Source organism: Bubalus kerabau, chromosome 3 (assembly GCF_029407905.1).
Source record: "Bubalus kerabau isolate K-KA32 ecotype Philippines breed swamp buffalo chromosome 3, PCC_UOA_SB_1v2, whole genome shotgun sequence".
Taxonomy (NCBI): Eukaryota; Metazoa; Chordata; class Mammalia; order Artiodactyla; family Bovidae; genus Bubalus; species Bubalus kerabau.
The window spans coordinates 92218518-92232343 of NC_073626.1; the positions used below are offsets into that span (position 1 = coordinate 92218518).

At 41.0% G+C, this 13826-nt stretch overlaps 1 protein-coding gene across 3 annotated transcripts in view; it reads left to right on the plus strand.

The window, feature by feature from the left end:
- Positions 1-13826, plus strand: part of ACVR1 (activin A receptor type 1) — a 131257-nt gene that overhangs the window by 106124 nt on the left and 11307 nt on the right. For all 3 annotated transcript variants that reach the window (XM_055572513.1, XM_055572516.1, XM_055572515.1), the window contains 3 exons: positions 1305-1451; positions 8308-8583; positions 12660-12857. In XM_055572513.1, the coding sequence (XP_055428488.1) occupies positions 1305-1451; positions 8308-8583; positions 12660-12857 (621 nt within the window). The remainder of the gene's footprint in view (positions 1-1304; positions 1452-8307; positions 8584-12659; positions 12858-13826) is intronic.

Here is a 13826-nt window from a genome sequence, read left to right on the forward strand (position 1 = left end):
ATTAGTCATTGGTATTTAGAAGGGAGACACTGCTTATCATAAGGGAATCTAGACTGAGCAGGTTTGATTATGCTTCAGGACATAATCTTCTGGACAGACATGCTTTACGTCTCCATGTTTGGGTTCGCGGTGGCTTAGTTTTGCAGCAAAGAGCTGTATTCCTGTGTATGCATATATTCCTGTGTACAGTCATTACCAGCTGAGATTACCATCAGCCACTTGCCTTGGTGGAAGGCCCCACTGCTCTGCAGCTCGGATCTCTTGCTGCAGTGCTCTAGGTTCCGCATCCATCTTCACCTTTGATTATACCCCGTGATGATCCCCACTGTCTCATGGTAATTCCCGCCTCCACCTAACCTCCCTGATCATCTACCTGTAATTAAGGAGAAGAGTGGAAGCAGGAGCATGTTGTTGACATGCTGCCAGTTGCGCCGGGACTGTCCTCCATGGATCAGATCACAGCTAGTCACCGTGCTTTGAAAACGTCTTCTCCAAGTGGCCTTTTGGGGTCGCCCACTTGTGGCCTCACAGGGACTATCTCACAAGGGAACACCCATAACCAGTTTCAGAAATTAGGACTGTTCTGGGATTACATGTGTAAGACTTTGCAGATCCTCTTTGGAAATATATCCTCTGCCAAGAAACCCTTTACGGATGGCAGTGGCTGCCCGTCTACTTCCTACACCAGTATTGTTCTGTTTGTGTGTGCGTATGTGTTAATCCTTCAGAGCACACATCTCAAACTTCATAGTCTCCTTTGTGAAAAATAGAAAGGCCTATGTAAATTCACCAATTTGGACTCTTAGAAAATGTCTGTGTTGATCCATTATGAAGGGGAGGAATCACATAAGCTATTCAATTTAGCCACATACATGTTTCTTGGTTTTCATCAACACTGAAGTCTAATAATCTATACCATTTTCTGAGTCTTACTAACTTTCATGTGCTTTTACAAACCATATGCATTTCATACCTTTTCAGAGAGGGATGTAAATAAATGTAAACTCTGTAGCCAGCAGCTCGTTGTACGAATACAGGTTCTGAGAGTGTTTAATGTGATACCGCAATAGGCTGGGAGGGGCAGTTTCCACTTTGCCTTTGGATGTCTTTATAAGCAAGAAGTAGTGGTATTTATCAGGTTGGTCATAACATCTTACAGAAAAACCCAAATGGACTTTCTGGCCAACCCAGTATATTCCCTAGTGGCATTTTTCCAAGGGAGGGTTGAGAGTGGCGGGCACAGTGTTAATTGGTGACCTGTCCTGTCCTCCTGCCCAGTGTCACCTCTGTGCTGCTTTCCACAGGGAAAGGCAGGTATGGCGAGGTGTGGAGGGGCAGCTGGCAAGGGGAGAACGTCGCTGTGAAGATCTTTTCCTCCCGGGATGAGAAGTCGTGGTTTAGGGAAACAGAATTGTACAACACTGTGATGCTGAGGCATGAAAATATCTTAGGTAAGTACACAATCCCCTCATCAGTTTTTTTCTAGAAAGAAATAACTGCCTGCCTTTGCCCTCTCTGATTGGGTGTCTGTGAATGTGCAAGTCTCTCCTGAATGGTGACATAGGGGCCGTCAGCATTTATATACACTGTTGAATTTTCTTTTCACACCAATCTCTTGTTTAAATCTGCAGAGAAGCTAAGTTTGAAGATTCTCTGGATGATGAAAAGGAAATTGTTATTGCTAAGTCTTCCTCTGCAGGTTGTTATTTAAATAACAAAAATTTGCCCCATATTGTTCACTTCAAGGCTTCCTCCGTAGTTCTGCTTACCCCACCCTTTTTGAATATTTATTACTTGAATCAAGCTAAGAAAGATCTTTGGACGATTTCCTAGAGATTCATAGCTCCCAGGGACATCATAATTAAATGCACATTCCTTCAAACAAGGCATTGCTTTTTAAAGCCCAGATTTAGAGAGGGATTTAGCATACATTTTAATTTGGAAACTAAAGCTTGGAAACATTTGTGAAATATGTGAAGAGCTGATTGAAATACTGCTATGGAAGTATAAAGGGTTAGAATATTTCTTGAGTCCGTCGACTTCTCTTTGAAAAGTTTCTCTAAATGTGTTTATACTAATACCTGTGCGAGGAGTGCTGCCTGGAGTGCTTCTTTAAGAGTGGATGTAAAGTTTCTATAGAATTGGACTCTTTATTATAGGATAGTGTTGGCTACTTCATGGCTGCTGGATTGGGTGTGGCTTATAGGAAGGCCATTGCCAGAAGTCATTTCTAGTCCAGTACTGCCAGTGTGGTATTTGCCGGTGTATTACTGAAGCCTGAGTCACGTTGTCTGCAAATCATGGTATGAAAGTTGTTCAATGCTCGACTCTAACGGTTTGATGGTATGTTTCGTCTCTGGTGTCCTTTTCTCCCTTCCCGTCCCCGCTGGGCCCCAGGCCTCACCTAGTTCTCCTCACTTGTATCACTGCTGTTGGTCTTGCCTTTCCAGTCCATCGTGTGATACTAAGTTATCTTCCATTGGGGAGCTGAGAGGCTTCTGCTCAAAATGTCTTTGACTCTCATACCGCTTGCAACATTTGTGATGTCTGAACCCAGCATTCCAGGTGCTCTGTTTTGAGGTCTCAAGGAGTGTCTGCTGCTTCCGCTATACACATGCCCACATGCAGCCACTTCCGATATTTGTTATTCCTGGGTATCGTCCATGCCTTTGTCATGTGGCTCCTGCTCACTCACTCTCCCCATACCCCTGCTCCAGCCACCCCTTCTTGCATCAAAACTTCCCAGTTCCCTTCCAGACTCTCCCAAGGGGTCTACCTGTACTCTTCTGCCCTCCTGTACTTTGTACGTCCACTGTGTAACTCTTACCATACACTGCCTTATGTTGTAGTTTGTGTGTGTGTAACAACAGTCAGGATTAGTTACCATGCAGTAAGCACTGCTGCATGTCATGTCCATTTTCTCATTAATCTTCCCCATGACTGTAGAAGGGTAGATACTCCTATTTTCCTGGTTGTAACTGATAAGGTTTTTGTTTTCACACCCCGTCCCGGGGACAGTTCCCTGCACATGGTAGGTGCTCAGTAAATATTGATTAAATTGGATTTAGTCACTCTGGAAATTTGAAAGGCACCTTTGCAATACAATTCATGGGAGAGAAGTTAGGTTCCCTCAGTGTGAGTGTAGAAGGCAAAACATTGCCCACTTCTTCTTACCTAATGATCCTCGGAAATTCTGAATTCATGAGCTCTGGTACCCTCATCATAATTACAGCTACATGGATTAATTTTACTATGTAGTCAGTCCCTTTAGGTGAGAAGGTACATAGAAAATGTATTACCTTTTTCAGTTTTAACTTCTTCTTTAGCAGCTTTTTGAATGTAGAGGCTTGGAGGTTTTCTGTGATCATTTTCTTTTCTATCAAAAGAGCATATTGTTTTGAATATGAGATCATGATTTCCCCCAACCCCTGAGTACTGCCAACTCTAGCCCCCAAGAAATACATAATTATACACACACACGCACACACACACACAGTTCTGGGGCCTCACTGTTTATCTCCCTAAAACAATCAACTCTTTCTTCTTCTTGTCTCGTGTAGAAGTCAGCAGGTAAGTGAATGATGGGAGGCTGTGTTATGGTGTTCAGAACAGTGTCTGGGAGCTTGGGAGGCTGGTTTCTACTCTCATATAATTAGAGGCCCACAGTGTGACTCTGGGCCAGAGCTGTATGTTTCTGAGCACCCTTTTCTCATCACTAAAACCAGGGAGACTGAGTTAATCTGAGAATCTCAGTCCAAAAACTTTTTTTTTTGGCCAAGCTGCACAGCTTTTGGGATGTTCACCGTCCAGGGATTGACCCTGTCTGGTAGTGAAAACACTGTGTCCCAATAAACCACTGGATCACCAGGGAATTCCTGTCATCTTACACTCTTTTTTTTTTTTTTAAATTATGGTACACATGATATCACTTACATGTTAAATCTAAAATATGACATGAATTTATCTCTAAAACACAAACAGACTCACAGATGTAGAGAACAGACTTGTGGCAGCGGGGGGTGGAGGATGGTGGAGGGAAGTATTGGGAGTTTGGGACTAGCAGATGCAAACTTAAATATAGACTGGGTAAACATCAAGGTCCCACTCTATAGCATAGGGAACTATATTCAACATCCTGTGAGAAACAGTAATGGAGAAGAATATGAAAAAGAGTGTATATATATGTATAACTGAATCACTGTGCCGTACAGCAGAAATTAACACGACATTGTACATCAACTATCCTTCAAGAAAATTTTTAACACAGATTATAGCACTTAAAAAATTATGGTACAGTATCCATTAAGTTGACCATTTTAATCATGTAAGTGAGATTTAAGTACATTCATACTGTGCAGCCATTACACTCTCCATCTGTAGAAGTGTCTCATACTCTTAAAAGGTACTAATTCACCATTTAATGTCAGAACTTTTTTAGACCAACTGGAAGGAAACTACCTAAAAGATACTAAATTACAAAATTTGGGGTTGTAATTGAACCCTGAGCTATTTTGAACTATGAGTAACCAGCTGCACTTGAAAACTTGCTGTGTGGTAGGCATCTTACAAAGCATTTTACCTGTACTGATTCTTTTATTCTCACAGGAACCCTTTGACGTATAGGATGGTGCTATTCATATCTTAGAAACGAGGAAACCAAGGTGGTGATTTTCTTTATATATTTTATAATCTTAAAAAAATTTTTCTTTTAAATGTTTAATTGGAGAATAATCACTTTACGATGTTGTATTGGTCTCTGCTGTACAACAGTGTCAATCAGCCATAAGTATACATATGTCCCCTCCCTGTTGAGCCTCTCTCCCAGCCCCCAAGACGGTGATTTCATGTAACAGAGGTGGGCTCACCCAGCTCAGAATGGTGAGCCATGTGAATGCCTAGTAGTGCTGCTCTGGAGCCTAACACTCTCAAACCCTATGCTCCTCGGCATGCTGACCTCACTCCTCCACAGTCAGAGCTGCCTGGCGCCTGGTTCCCACAAGAGCTGCCATTCAAGAGGCTCACAAGGGTACTGCTTACCTCACTTAAGATTTGGGTTTTATTTTAGTTCTTGAGGAGCCTGGGAAGATGATTTTGGCTGTTCTGAAAGAGGCTTTTGCCCTAATCACTTTCTCTCTGTGTTATGAACACATCCAATGGTTGGGCCAGACTTCCAACTTACGGGCACCTGTTCAGTCTCCACTAACAGTAGAGGGCTTTTTCTCAAACTGCAAATGTCCCATAAAAATGCTCTAGCATGTTGCAGCAAATGTAGTTACAAATTCACACTCGAGTGGTAAACAGCTTTTAAAAATCCAAGAGTTGACTCATTGGAAAAGACTCTGATGCTGGGAGGGATTGGGGGCAGGAGGAGAAGGGGACGACAGAGGATGAGATGGCTGGATGGCATCACTGACTCGATGGACATGAGTCTGAGTGAACTCCGGGAGTTGGTGATGGACAGGGAGGCCTGGCGTGCTGTGATTCATGGGGTTGCAAAGAGCTAGACACGACTGAGCGACTGAACTAACTAACTAACTTATTTGAAAGTCATTTTTCTTGAAGGTCTAAAGCATAATTAAGGGCCAGAAAAAATCCCTCTCTAAGAACTTGGGGACTTAGAGAAGGTGAGAGAATGAATCTTATTTACTTATTTATTTAATTAATCACTCAATCAATCAGATGCTGCTCTCCCTTGGCCAGAGGAATCAATAAAGGCTACACAAATTTATTGCAGTGATTTAATTTCTTTTGAGTGGTGCTTCTATAGTTTGGGATACCCATTTTTGAGAAAATCATTAAGGATGGATATTATGTGGTAAAAATGATTAAGCAGAAATATTTAAAAACTGAAGTACAGTTGATTTACAATGCTGCATTAATTTCTGCTATATAGGAAAGTGATCCATTTATATATACATACACACACACACACACATTCTTTTATGTGTTCTTTTCTGTTATGGTTTAATCTCAGGATATTGAATATAGTTCCCTGTGCTATACAATAGGGTATCCCTGATGGCTCAGTGGGTAAAGAATCTGCCAGCAATGCAAGAGACACAGTAGTAGACGTGGGTTAGATCCCTGAGTCAGGAAGATCCCCTGGAGGAGGAAATGGCAACCCATTCCAGCATTCTTGCCTGGCGAATCCCATGGACAGAGGAGCCTGGTAGGCTACAGTCCATAGGGTCACAAAGACTCAGACACAACTGAGCGACTAAGCACCAGCACAGCTCTTCAATAGTACCTTATTGTAGCAGAAATACTTTCTTTCACAAGAATAACTAACATCTAAGTGCACAGTTTGATTTATGTTATGGTCAGCTAAGGGTTCAAGAGCATCAGCTATGGGGACACAAAGACAGGCTGGAGAACGGTGAAGAGTGAGAGACTAAGGCTGGCTGGGGGACCACCTCAAGGTGTCGAAGTGTTATTCAGTTCACTTTACAGATGTCCCATGGGTACAGATGTCAGGATTGTCTTTCTCTGAGTAGAAGCCAGCTTGTCTGAAGGCAGGATGAATTGGTAGGGAAGAGAATGGGTTCTAGAGCCAGACTGTTGGCTGGCTTACTGATGCTGATGTCAATGACTTTAACGTTATTGGCCTTAATGTCAGTAACGTCACTGGCCTTAGTGTCAGTGACTTTAATGTTAGTGATGTAATCCTTCCTGTTCATGTGGTTGTTGGAGGATTGCACACGGGGTATTTAAACCTGTCTGGCACACTGCTAGTTCTCACTAATTAGTAACGGCTTCTGTTGCTGATGATCAGATTAGGTACTCCTCTCTGTTCCCAGCACTTTCTTATGCAAGGTATGGTGCATCAGGGCAGCTAGCATCAAACTTGGAGTTAGTAGCAACTTAATAGCTGTGTGATCCTTGGCACCTCCCAGCAGCAACTCAATTATTTGTAAAATGAGTATAATGATATTTATCCTACTAGTCTATTGAGAAAAATCCCGATTTGTGAAAATGTTATAAAAATCAAAATTTCTGAAAGTGTTACAAATTTTATATAAAGTACTTTATATAAAGTAGTAAAGCATTTTCAGTGTTTTCCTTTTCTTTCACACTTTCACAAGTCATTTAATTCTTCAAGTCTTATCTGTCTTTTTTAAAAAAAAATCCCCTTATATTTATTTCTAAGTTCTAAATTTCACTCTCCATCAAGTGTGTTCATAAAGCATAGATCTATAATGCTAGATCTATTCTGCTCTGTAGCAGAAAAGACAGGTACACTATTTCACAGGTTAAGAAGTGCCTCTGACTTCAGATTCCTTCAGTGTCCTGAAAAGTTCCCTCAGAATGTCTAGAAAAGTTTCTTCCTTCCTCTGTATCTACATCTTTCAATATCTCACTTAAAAAAAAATTTTTTATTGAAGTATAGTTGACATACAGTGTCACATTAATTTCTGCTTTATAGCACAGTGACTCGGTTATACATATATATATATATATAAATCTTCATATTCTTTTCTTTTATGGTTTATCACAGGATGAGTATGTCACTTCAAGACCACTTCAGTAGTCACTTCTCGATGGAAGCCTGCTGTAACATCTAGTCTGAGTTACCGTGATTCCCTGCTCTGGGCTCCTGTTGTCCTTTGCACATATTAGTATACAATAAGGCTGTTTTCACATTATACTGTAATATTTCCTTTTCAAATCTGTGTTTTCTAGCCTACAAATACCATCATCTTGATTGTCCTGTGTGACTGATGAAGAGGATGCTTGTTATATTTGATAGATTCCTTTTTAAATTTAATGAATCAGTCAGCTATTTAATATAAACTCACCCCTTGATTTTACAACAGAGACAATCCAAAGAGCGCAAACGAGTTGTCCAATATTACACAGCAGATCACAGGCAGATACGAGACTGGAACACAGGTGTCTAGGTTCTAGGTTTTATGTTCTCTCTGGGTGGACGATGAATGATCTGTGCTTGGAATGCCAGCACGATGAAGGGTTTGACACTATCATTGTGGGTAAGCACAAAGACATTATTCCTATCTGAATCTTAATGCAATGTAAAATATTTTTAAAAGCTAAAAAAACATTTAAAGGATTATTTACAATGGAAGTGAATATGAAAATTTCCTGTTCATTAGCAATGCCTTTTGAATGCATTAATAAGTACATTCTGTTTCTCTGCTGATGCCTCTGTAAACCTTCTTTCATGGTAGTTGATGAGTTTAATTATTTTTGTCATGGGTGATCTCTACTATATGGTCACTGTTTCTGTGTACTTAAGCTGTAATGTGGAATTCTCACTTGTCTGTTAATTTTTGTCATTGCGCTCTCCAGGTTTCATTGCTTCAGACATGACATCAAGACACTCCAGCACACAGTTGTGGTTGATCACACATTATCATGAAATGGGATCGCTGTACGACTACCTTCAGCTTACTACTCTGGATACAGTGAGCTGCCTGAGAATAGTGCTGTCCATAGCTAGCGGTCTCGCACATTTGCACATAGAGATCTTTGGGACCCAAGGGAAACCGGCCATTGCTCACCGAGATCTAAAAAGCAAAAACATCCTGGTTAAGAAGAATGGACAGTGTTGCATAGCAGATTTGGGTAAATTTTTTAAAGTATTTTTTAATTTACTGTTTTTTAACTTTTGTCATGTTCCCGTTTAGCTGGGTTGCATCTTTTTCTCTCCTAACACTGTTACAAAAAATTTCAGGAATGCAAATTGAAATGGCTTCGTGGTGAACACCTGTATATTTACCACCTAGATTCTCCCATGAACATTTTACTGTTATCACATATCCAGCCTCCTATTTATCAGTACACCTCAGTCTTTGTACATTTCAAAGTAAACTACAGACAAAACCCTTCCTTCCAGTGGCTTCAGCATACACACCACTGTATCATTCACTGCAAGTTTTTACTTTTTTCTTTTCAGGTAAAATTTACATTTCACATTAATTGCACAGATCTTAACTCTCAGAGTTTTGACAGATGCTGTAAAGTCCAAATCCCTGTCAAGATAGAAACCTTCCTGTTACCCTAGAAAGTCATTTTGGGCTGGTCCAGTTCGTTCCTGTCCCAACCCACCCTGAGAGGCAACCAGTACTGGTGCTTCCTGATTTCACAAGCCTTTACACAAAGTAGGCACACAGTTAGATAACCTATGGAATGAGCTTATCTTTAAAATGGTATCTAAAGTTGTTCTTCTGTAACCAACGCAAAATTAGTTAAATCAAAGGGGAGGGGAAAAATCCCCAAACCAATTTACCATTTGCTCTGCTGAGATATCTCATTCTTAGGTGGTAGAGTGATTCTTAATGTAGCTTTAATTGCATTATAAATAAGATCATTTTCATTTACAGTGGCATTCTATATAAAACCTACTTACCCTAGACCCCTAGAATACTGGCTGAACGATAGGCTAATGAGAACTGAATTGTAATATTGGGTCTTCATTGCAGTGAACTATTGGGGATGCCCACTCTACTTGGATAAAAAATGTTTATCTTATTTTCATATCATTGTAGGTCTTGTAGGTATGCTAATAAAGGTTTAGGCAGTATGAGCTCTAATTACATAAATGATAAAATTGTTTGTTATTAAACGCAATATTTGACATATCAGAAGACTTTCTTTCTTTTGAATCCCTTTAAAGTCCTTGTGTTCACATTGAGAAATTATTTTACAGTGTTTTCCAAGTATGAGAAGGCATGACACTAACACTTTGGTTGTGGCAAGTTGTGGAGTAGAAGACTGTTAGACTCTGCCAGGAGTTGTGAAGCTAAGGTGGTTGGTGTTTCCCAGTTACTGAGCCAGTGTTCTTGTGCAGGTCCTTCCATCTGTTTACCTGCCCTAATTGCTGACCTGCTTATACTCAGTGCAGGAGTGGGGGAGCTTAGCAAGGGGGGCTTCAGTGTGTGATACTGTGCCTTGTACTTCTCTGGTGTTTGAAACTTTTATAATAGTGTGTTCATGTATTAATTCATGTTACTGAAAGTCAGTTATGCCTCACACGATTCTTGTGTAAGATTCAGAAATTTTATAAATGCTTTGCAAATAATCATTTAAATGGTAGATACTGTTATAGTTCAGAGGCCAAGGGAAGATGGGCAGACTGAGGCAGCTGTTGGTTTTGGTTTATGGGACTTGGGAGAAATTTGCAGCAAACCCAACTGATTAATTATTTAATTACATTTATTTTGGCCTACAGCCCTCCAGTTGGATTCATGGTTTCAAACACAACTTTATGTTTTAAGGGGTATTCAGGGAAGCAGATCAGTAGTACAGGAGATTATTCCTATGTGACCACAATTTATATTAGCTTTTTACTTTATATCTAGAAATTAAGAGTCACAATTACATTGTTATTAATATTGCAAAACTACCCGTATTTTAGCAAAAATACCAGTATTGTATTTTCCTAACTTTTGATTATAAAAAAATTCAAACATGAAGACTGAAAAAATAGTTTGATGATCATTCATATCCACAACACCTAGATTCAACAGTTACTAAAATTTTGCCAAATTTCTTTTATCTATATGTGACTTGAGTATATATATTTGCAAATTCATTAGAAAATAAACTGTAGACGTCACAATTCTTTACTCCTAAATGCTTCAAAATGAACCCCCTAGAAATACTTCTCTTGCATAATCATACTTTATCACACCTAAAAGTTACTGATTATTCTTTAATATCATTTACTATCCATTTTCAAGTTTTTCCAGTTTTTTTGAAATAGGAATTGAGGTACATTTCATTTGGTTGGTTTGTCTCTTTAGTTAGTGTAATTACTGATTATTGGGAAACGAATTACCTCTAAAACTTAGCAGCTTAGAAGAACACAAATTTATTATCTCACACAGTCAAGTCAGCAGTCTCAGAACAACTTGGGTCTATGGTTCTGGCTCATGATCTTAGAAGGGTAACAGTCAAGCTCAACTCAAGGCTATGGTTCTGGCTCAGGATCTTAGAGGGTAACAGTCATGCCGTCAGTCAGGGCTGCAGGCATCCGAAGGCTTGCTTGGGGCTGGAGGAACCTCCAGGATGGCTCACTCTCATGGCTGCTCACTCACATGACATGCTCGGCTCCTTATCGTATGGTCCTGTTCACTGGGCTGCTGGAGTTACCTCCAGCACTGTGAATGACCCCAGAGAGCAAACAGGGAAACATATGCCTTCTATGTCCTAATCTTGAAAATAACACAGACTTTTCTGCCTTGTTGTCTTTGATGGTCCAGCCCACGCTCAAGGCATGGGGAACTGAGTTTCCCCTCTTTAAGGGAGAAGTTTCAACACTCATGGGTATATTTTAAAACCACCACAGCTAGCATCTCTATGCCTATTTAATCTGGACTTGTTTTGTATTCTGTTATCTTGACTATTTGGTTCTGGAAATGGTGGCAGGGCATATATGATTTGGGAAATGTTCATAGTAGCTATGGAATCTTAGGATTAATTACAAAATTAAGGGAAAGAGGAACCAGTCTGAGTCAAACGCAGTTGCCAGTGTCTCTGGTAATTATTAAGGCTGGGATGACATGCATGCTATCTCCCGGCTTTATATGGAGTTGTCATCCCACCCTTTCAGAGCCATAGACTGGGAGGAGAAGCATCCTCCACAGATGACTTGAGGGATCCCCACTGGGATACAACGGTTTACACAGCCTGCTAACTCCACTCTGGCAATTTTCATTATTCTCAGTGTCAGAGAAATCATTTTCAGTTGGTCTGCCTATGCATCAAAAATTCCATTCTCAAATAAACCATGCATGTATCTGTCCCTTGGTCTGTGAGGAATGTGGGTCTCCTTAGTTGGCTGAGGAATTCCGAAATGAGTCATGGCTTAAGAAAGTGCTTCAAACCCATTTAACATGAGAGCTGTGCTTTGAATCTGGGGTCAGCTTACTGTTCTCTGTACATGTGGCTGTTGAGAAAAAAGCCTGTGGGTTTGGCCCAGGTTACTGTTCAGATGGAGCTTTCCAGGTGGCTCAGTAGTAAAGATCCCACCTGTCAATTCAGGAGACGTGGGTTCGATCCCTGGGTTGGGAAGATCCTCTGGAGAAGGAAATGGCAACCCACTCCAGTATTTGTGCCTGGAGAATCCCATGGGCAGAGGAGCCTGGCGAGCTACAGTCCAGGGGGTCGTAAAGAGTCGACATGAATGAGCGACTAAACAATAACAACTGTTCAGGTGAGTGGTCCTTTTTTAAGGATAGAGCAGGGCCTGGAGCAGTCGCCTCTTTGTGTAGTGATAAATTACCTCAAAGTCCCTTCTTCAAACGGTTTGAAATTTGTTTGGAGACCAGTGGGAGCTGTACTGGAGCTGAGAGCTTCTTTTGAGGCTCCCATTTAACAAGTGAGTCTGTTTCCTTGTGGATTCTGAACACCAGCTTCATATTGATTTGGTGTATTATTCACTCAAAATCTTTTTGTCTCTGAGCTTCCTATATTAACTTAATACACCCAGGATGTTTCTGGCATCAGCCCTATTTCCTGCTCTCACCTAAGTCATCACAACAGCGCTCCAGGGATGACTAGGGGTGGTGGGGGGTGGGAAATGTGGCAGTCACCTTGAATGCCACAAGAGGGCGCAGTTGACTGGGTTGGGTTGAAAACCTTCTGCAATCCTCTGTGAGAAAGGGAGTGGGTTGACACTGTTGTCTTCTTCCTTTTAGGCCTGGCAGTCATGCATTCCCAGAGCACCAATCAGCTCGATGTGGGGAACAACCCCCGTGTGGGCACCAAACGCTACATGGCCCCCGAAGTTCTCGATGAAACTATCCAGGTGGATTGTTTTGATTCTTACAAGAGAGTCGATATTTGGGCCTTTGGACTTGTCTTGTGGGAGGTGGCCAGGCGGATGGTGAGCAATGGTAGGTAACTGATCTCATATAATGTTGTCCTTGTCTGAGTCCTCTTGATCCTGCTACCTTTAAAAGGGCAAAGGGAATATTTAAGTCCACATTGTTCCATGAATCATATTTGTGAAGCTGTCGGCATTTATATTTGATTTATGGCTGGTCGGTGGAAGGCGCCTAAGGGCAGTCTGTTTCAACTGCATAAAAGGAGATGGTGGTAGAAACAGTATTTCTGCAAGAGGCTACATATTCCTTGATTGTTGGTATTTTTCCTTCAGTCCATATTTTTCTTCTTTCCTCCATCCTCATGATTCTGTCTTTCTCCTATCCTTCCTCCTCCTCTGCTCTTTTCCCAAGTGGTGTTTACCATGAGGCGAATGCTCAAGTAAATCTAAGGGTGAATCTTGCTATTGTAGATAAGTTTACTTCTCAAGTTTGGATTATTGAGAAGAGACTCAGGTTGCACACTAGGAATTCACTCCTTTGTAAGAAGCAGGCTGTACTTGCTGAGTAAGTGAAGTTTACGTTTAGGAAGCTCTGAATCGGAGGCTCATCCTGGTCCTCGTATAAGGAAGTTTCATGAAATGGTGGTGTTGCCTTAGCCGCTAGGGAAGCACATATTTGTCGATAACTCTTAACCTATATTCCCTACTATAACTTTTCACCTCCATCTTTCTTATCAGCCAAAAATACCAAAAATGCACTGTTGAACTTTAAGTTTACTGCATTCTGGAGGCAATACCTATTCTCATTCAAGTACAATATGTATCTCATCTACCCACAAAGCGGGTATCAGAGCAGCATCTCTCGAATCCACTAAATCGACCTCTTCACACCTTCACAACTGGAAGTCTTACTTCACAGAGGACACATCTGGAAATTGTTCTTGGAGAGCAGAAGAAAATGCTATATGTTTAAACTGATACTCATTTTCAGGAGATGCTCTGCCTTCCTGGGACCCACTGGGATCCTAGATTTAAAGTA